Source organism: Quercus robur, chromosome 6 (genome assembly GCF_932294415.1).
Source record: "Quercus robur chromosome 6, dhQueRobu3.1, whole genome shotgun sequence".
NCBI lineage: Eukaryota > Viridiplantae > Streptophyta > Magnoliopsida > Fagales > Fagaceae > Quercus > Quercus robur.
The window spans coordinates 13,708,288-13,715,818 of record NC_065539.1 but is presented as its reverse complement, the minus strand read 5'-3'; the positions used below and the strand labels follow the sequence as shown (position 1 = coordinate 13,715,818).

At 34.5% G+C, this 7,531-nt stretch overlaps 1 protein-coding gene across 1 annotated transcript; it reads left to right on the top strand.

Annotated features, from left to right (window-relative positions):
* The first annotated feature begins 6,159 nt into the window (after nucleotides 1-6,159).
* LOC126689874 (uncharacterized) lies at nucleotides 6,160-7,230 on the top strand. Its single transcript, XM_050385039.1, has one exon. It carries the CDS (start codon nucleotides 6,160-6,162, stop codon nucleotides 7,228-7,230), a length of 1,071 nt encoding a protein of 356 aa, XP_050240996.1.
* Nucleotides 7,231-7,531: the final 301 nt, after the last annotated feature.

The following is a 7,531-nucleotide window of genomic DNA, read 5'->3' as shown; positions in this document are numbered from 1 at the left end:
CGGCCCTTAAAATAATCATTTTATATGTTTAGGGTTAGGAGAAAAGAAGATCCAAAGACATATTCACAAATTCCAAGAAAATAGAACAGAATTTCTGTTTTTCTTAAACCTCGACAGATAGGAGGTGTCAAGCAGCTGTCAAGAAGGTGTCGAGCACACAATCTGAAACAGCTTTCTTAGGCTCGATAGATGCAACTGTCGAGTTTTAATGAATTTGCACTATTTAGCTTATCTTTTGGACAGACTTGAATGACTTCAATAGTTGATCTTAAAACCTTGTTTCTTGAAGTATTAAAAACACCTACATCTACCCAATTACAAGTAAAGTGTGTTTTGTCAAAAGATTAGTCAATTACATAAAATAATGACATATGTTCCTAACAAGTGAATCACATATATCTTAACACTTATATTTCTCAATTGTTTAGTCATATATATTTTGTTTTGTTTCAATAATTTCTAAGTAGTGAATTATCTGATTCTTTGATATTTTTTGATCTTTCAGAAGTTTTAATATCTGAATTTTTGAGTTTTTTTTTTTTTTTTTTTTTTTTTTTTTTACAGTATCTGAAACTGTCTGACAAATTTTTTGTAAACTAATGCACGTTCAAGCAATGGATTTTTCATCAAATTGTAACACAGATTGAAGTCATACAAGAGCAAATCATGCAATGGTGTAGTTTCTTAAATTTTTTATAAAATTATTTTAGTCTACCTCATAAATAGGTATATTCCCATGCATAACACGGGTTAACGACTAGTTTATATATATACACACATTGTGTCTTATACACGGTGATTGTGCCAAGTGTATGCCCTTTTTGAAATTTAGTTTTTCTTTTTCTTTTTTTTCTTTTTTCATTATGTAGTGTAACGCACTATAATTACATTAAAATACTAACCTGGTTACTTTATGTAAAACTTTTTATTTTTTGAGAAAGAACTTTATGTAAATTTCAATTTTTTTTTAATAAAATTAATACTCTAATTAAAATTCTTTTTTTTTTTTTTTTGAGAAATCTCTAATTAAAATTCTATTACTAAGAGTTAGGGAAAAAAGACCATGCCAACGCAGTGGCCATATATATATAGGTCCAGGAAAAATATAAACAAAAGTCGATGAGCTTTTTCATGTGACTTACAAGTACATTAGAGTTAGTAATATATTTTACTTTAAGTGAAATCTCTTCCCAAATATCCCAAATATTTAATAAATAAAATAAAATACTACAATATAAAGCTCAATTATTAAATTTCAAAAAATTTAAAAAGGATCATTATTTATTTTAAATTATTTTATAATCTTTGATTTTTTTATCAAAAAAAAAAAAAAAACTTGGACTTTACATTGTGAACATTCATCTTGTAATTTAAAAGTATTTTTTTATTATCACAGCCTATTTTTATTCAATTCTAATTATATTGAAATGATTTTTCATAATTTATAGGTCATGCATTACACAAGCATAATAGTAGAAATATATAATAAAATTTAAATCCTGAAAGTTGTGGTGGTTTTGTCAAGTGATCATACTCTATTTATATCAATTTACACCATGGTGACTATAGGGTCACAATTTTGGAGCCCAAACCCAAATTGTATGAAGTCTTGGTCTAATGAGCCCAATACAATGAATTTGTAGAGAATGGGTTGGAAACTTAGACCTTAACGAATCAGACGATCGACCAACAGGTCTGGATGATAAAGAAAGAAAGATGATATAGATTTACCAGGAAGAGACGTCCTCGGATTTTATACGAGGAGACTCATTCTTCATATATATTGTTCGTCCCCACTTTTTCCAATCCTTCCCCCCTATTTTATACTATCTTCTACCCATTTCCACCGTCCACGTGTAGATTTAGGATAATAGTGATGATACTTGTCCCATCAACCCCTCCCCAAAGTCGTTGGAAGTGGTTGTAAAAGCTGAAAAGCAGGGTTCAGTTTAGTTGCAAAGCACTTAATGCAATAGTAGCAAATTTCTCTTAGATATTTCCAAACCTTTCTTTGTCCTTTTCTTTCTTAATACTTATCATCTTCCATGGAATGGTCTGAAGTGTCACTCTTAATGATAGACCATCCCCTTTGTCCTCGGCCTTGCCTGGCCGAGGAGGAGTTTTTCTTTGGACTGGGCCCTTAGCCCAACACATACATTGGTATGGGCTCCCTGGTTTGTCACCCCCACAGTGACTAACCTTTTACTAACACTTTTAGTAAATTAAATAATTCCCCTATAAGTTAGATTATTTCAAATTAAATTCTAAATTGTAAAATTTTTAATTAAAACCCTAAAATTTCTAAATAATTTTCATTTCACACCCTCAATAAGTTACTATAAAATACAAGTAACAGAAATCCACATAATATTATAAGACTTCTAATACATTATATTAAATTATATGAATTATATACTAACTAGTCATTTAGTTATTGTCACTAAAGCATTTAAAATGAAATTAATATCACATAATTTCATGTCCAACTCACATAATATCATGTATTATATAATAAAATTTTTGTCCTATATGATGTGGTTGCGTTAGATGCCCACTATTTTTTTTAGTAACATTTTTTTCATTTTTTTTACTTCTTATGTCATTTTGTGCATGCACCATAAATATATTAAAATAAATATTTTTTGATCCAAGTGAAACTCTATTGTCAATATTTCAAAAAGCTAAAAAAATATTAGTCCAATTAAAATTCTACTACCAAGAATTTCAATAAATTTAAAAGAATATTAATTATTTTATTTTAATAAACTATTATAATTTTTTGTTTCAATAGTAAAACTGGGTCATATATGTTGTGCTTGTAATATGTGGTACAGTAATAATACTACAAGTTCTACTACGCATTTTCACTATGCAGATAAGTACCTTAAAATCATTAATATATATTATTCACTCTAATTTTTAAAATTCATATTTTTGCTTGTCATTGAATTGTTTTAGTTTTAACATGATTTTTGAGTAAGCCATGCATCACATGGGTATATAATACTAACTAGGGTTGTGCAAAAACTACTTAACCTGCCAACTTACTCGGCCCTCACTGCTATGTGCAAATCTATTTAGTGAGGTGGGTTGGGTTGGGCAACTAAATAAGCATGTTGGGTTGAATAGCAGGTTGAGATATTTCTAACTCACCACAAATTTATGTTGATATGGTATCTTGGGATCTAAGAAGTTCCCTAAATTACCTGCTCATCATGTTCTTCCTTGCCCTCCACCACCCCCCACCCTCACCAATCTTCTTGCCATTCACATGACAATTTTTTTTTTTTTTTTTGGTGAAAGGGAGGATTATATTAAAAACTACAAAGCAAAAACACCAGGGTCACGAGGGCATGCCCTGTTACAATTTAACCCCACAGAGTCAAAAAACAAAAGGGGGCTAATAGAGGGGGGGGGGGGGGGTTACAAAATGATTACAATCAGAGGGTGAGTTAGCTCCAATCCTAGCTAAAGCATCGATGCAGCAATTGGCCTCCCTATAGCAGTAAGACACCTTAGCCTAAGGCATCCGCAGCAACAATTCCCTGCCATTCACATGACAATTCCAGTGTACAAATAGATCTTAAATGAAAACTATACGTGCTTTTTGTTACTTTTAATTAATAAAGACTCAAACTTATGAATTGCAAATATTTTGTAACTATAAGCTAAACAATAAGGGACAACAATTTTGAAATTAAAACTTCAAGATTTATTAGATTCTATATATATCTCTCATATCTGTTCCTGATGGCGAATGAGGCTTTTGATTGTCTTGACTAGTGCTGTCTTCTTCTTGATCAGCAACTGAGTCTTGCTTGGCTGTGTAACAAGGGGTACTAACCTAGGATTGGGTTCTTACACCTTGGAATTCTAGTCCTTGGTCTCTCCTTGATTTGGGAAAGCGAGCTAGGTTTCTAGATGAGCTACACTGGGATACAAGCCTTTCTCTAAGGAGGATAGTTGGCTGCTTAAAGGGTTGGCATAGATCTACTGAGGATCTAGACCTTGGCTCATCATAATCTAATGGTGTCCTAAACCTAGATTGGTCAAAGCTAAGTCTAACCGTTCCATTGGCTAGCTGTTGGACAAAATCTAGATTTGGGTTCCTATCTGGATTTTGGATCTGTAGATGATGATTCTCATTATCTAGAATCTAGTTTGCTGGGAATGTGACTTCAAACCATTTCAAGGTTCTGGGTACTTGAACTTTGGATCTAACGTCTATGGTTTGGATAAGGGTGGTTTCACCAACCTTTCTCTTGTCTATGGCTTGGATAGACATGTTTGTTCCGATGCACTTATAATACACTCTGTATATAAGGGCTAACTGACGGGTTCCATGTAGCAAGAGAGTTCCATGGGTCTTGATGTTAAGGTTGAGGACCTTCATGATGTGAGGATCATCAAGTGCTACAGTGAAATTGAGGAAACAGTTGAAATGAACTGGTCCACCGCTTAAACTGGATTCCATGGTACCTAAGAGGCTGTCATTGAATCTAATATGACGGGTGTCTCTAAGGGCCATAAGGATTGAGTTGTTCAACCCTTCTCTGATCAATGGTTTTACTCCAACCTGGACTAAACCAATATGGAGGAATTTATGATCTTCTTTCCTGTGAGCTTTCACTGCTGTAGAGGATAACAAGTAGCATGTTTCATACTCCTTGTTAATGCTATAAACTTGCTCTATAGTCTTAACATGGTAGTCTGTTTTGAAAGTCTTTTTCAAGGACCATGATGATGACTTATAGACTTGGTTTGTGGGTACTTTTGGTATGTTCCAATCTCCTAACTTTAGATCTAGATCTGACAACTGGTGTGACTCTGAATTGAGGGTTCCATCTTCTTGAGGGATCTCAGGGAGGGATGTACTGCAAGATCTAATGCTGGTGGATGAATCACTCCTTCTAAACATCCTATTCATCATTCTGGATAAAAGTCTAAGACAAACAATTACAACCTAGTAAACTTTATCTCCAAATTTCTGGATCTAACCTTTGGATCTGAAACAAGGTGTACAAACGGGACTACGCCTTCTCATGTGCTAACTGTAACCTCTTACTGCCCTAATCCTTTCTCTCACAGTGGGGACCACCCTAAACGCCTCTCGCACGGTTGACACAGGCTGACCAAACACTAACAGAGTAGGAAATCAGGTCTTGCTGGGCTACACAACAGCACAGATCTGGATATATATATATATATATATATATATATAAAAGAGAGAGATTTAATCTATGAATGTTTAAATTGAAAATGTTAAGAGTTATTAGTTTTTTTGAAAAGGGTCAGGCTTAGGTCTAGTATCCAGTAGTATTGGACCCGTTAAGATGATGACATGTGTCCACTTTTAGACACGTGTCACTATCTGACTAGATCCAATGTACTGAATGTATTAGATCTAAACCCGGTCATTTTGAAAATGTTAAGAGTGGTTGGTTGAACTAAAGATTCTTGGCCAAATATATTATTTATTCCCCTAAATATTATTACTTTAAGGGAATTTACCAATCAAATTTAGTTTCTTTAATTGTTGAAAGAAAAAAATATATATTCCAAAGAAGCCTGTATTTTTCTTTCCCCTCCCTTACCCTATATGCTTTTTGTTACCACTAAACAGGCATAGGAAAAAAGCTGGCCATGACTGTTACATTATGTCATTAGCTGCTTTTAGGACCATTCAAATTTCTACCATAAACTAATATCAAAATTTCAAATATCATCTTTACCCAAAAAATAAATAAATAAAAAACTCATAATTATCACCACGCGAGGATGCAGAGACCCGCTGATTTAACACCAAGACAATGACTTTGAAAGTGAGAGTGGAGACCTACTCGCTCTGCTAATGGCCTGCACAGAAGCTATTTGCTAATTTTATCTTTATTTGTTTCACTTCCAAACAAGGAAGGAACACTATTTGGTTCGCCTGCACTAACTTTTTCATTTCTTCTCTTTCTTTATTGCTTTCCAGCACTTCTTTTACTTTTATTATTTTATAGTATTCCTACTCCACATGTCCCCCCTCTATCTCTCTTCCTATTCAAATATCCTCATCTATAAATCTCTCTCTTTCTTCCTTCAATCTTCACAGGAGACTCAAACAGTTGTTTAAAAAAGAAAAAGAAAAAACAACATTATCTTCCACCACTGAAAATGGCAATTAACTGTGCCAAAGAAAGATGGGAACATTCAAACTCATCGGAGCAAGCAGTTGAAGAAGAATTAGATGAAGATTTATCATTCTGTGATCTACCAGTCATTAGTAATTTGACAGAGGAGAAAGAAGAAGAGCAATCAAGAAAAGAAGATGCTTTGGCAATTGATCATCAAACACAAGAAGAATTCGATTTTCCCTCAAGGGGTGGCTCTCTTTTGAGAGAATCAGAAATGTGTTCTGCTGATGAGGTTTTCTTTCAAGGTCAAATCCTCCCACTACGTCTCTCAGTTAGCTCACAGAGTGGCTCGGGCGGTGTCAAGCAAGAAAGCCAGAACATTAGCCGGTGCACATCAAGGTCTGAGTCCATGGACCATAATTCAACAGGTGGGTTCACTAGCAACAATAGTAGCAGAAGCAGCAGTACTAGAAGTCACAACTCAACAAGCAGCACTAGCTCCAACAATACATTCAGACGAAATTCCAAGCCAATTAGAGTCCAAAACAACTTTCTTACATGCCCAAGTCCCAAACCCCAGATCAGAATTTCAACAACTCGACAAGGAACTGTGAGTAGCCGAAGCCGCAACTCATCAGCAAGGGACTTTTTCCGACTGGGTTTGGTACCAACACCTGAGATTGGATTGCAAGACCTTAAGGTTCGTAGAAACATTAGTGTTAACAAAAATTCAGTCAGTCGCAATAGCAGTCTTAGTAGCAGTAGCAGTAGTACTAGTGCTAAGATTAATAATAGTAGTAGTCGCAAAAGCAACTCTGGTTTGAACATGGAGGATAAACAAATAAGGCAAGGATTCTTGGAGAGAAGACTAGGAGGATTGTTGAGTGGCTGTAAGTGTACAGATGAAACAGTTTCTTCAAATGTTGTCATCATTAAGGGCAATAGTGAAAGTGCTACAACAACGCATGCTAAGAAAGCTGAGAAACTGTTGGAGTTGAAGATGAAAAAGAAGCAAGAAGAAAAGCAGCAGGGAAAGCAAGCAATGTCACGCCATCGAACGTATGAATGGCTAAAGGAGCTTTCTCATGCAACTTATCCTCCTGGGTCCTGATAGTCAGAGAGTACTCATCAACAATATTTGCTCGCATGCCTTGTATTGTATTATTCTTTAGTCTTTTTTTAGATTTTTCAGTCGTCTTTTTGTCTTGGCCTTTAGTTTGAATTATATTATTCTACTGTGTATGGGGCTCCATTATCAAGAACCTTTTTTTTTATCCTTGAGAGAACGAGGTTGTTATTATCTTTAAAGTTTATTTAGTTTATTTTTTTCTTTCTCTTTATTTGGGTGTGGAAGCAAATTAATGATTGAGGATTGTAGCCGTGATGGGTGGAAATGACACACCCCAACAGAA

Coding starts and splice junctions, on each gene's coding strand:
- LOC126689874 (XM_050385039.1), top strand. CDS start 6,160: ATGGCAATTAACTGTGCCAAAGAAAGATGGGAACATTCAAACTCATCG.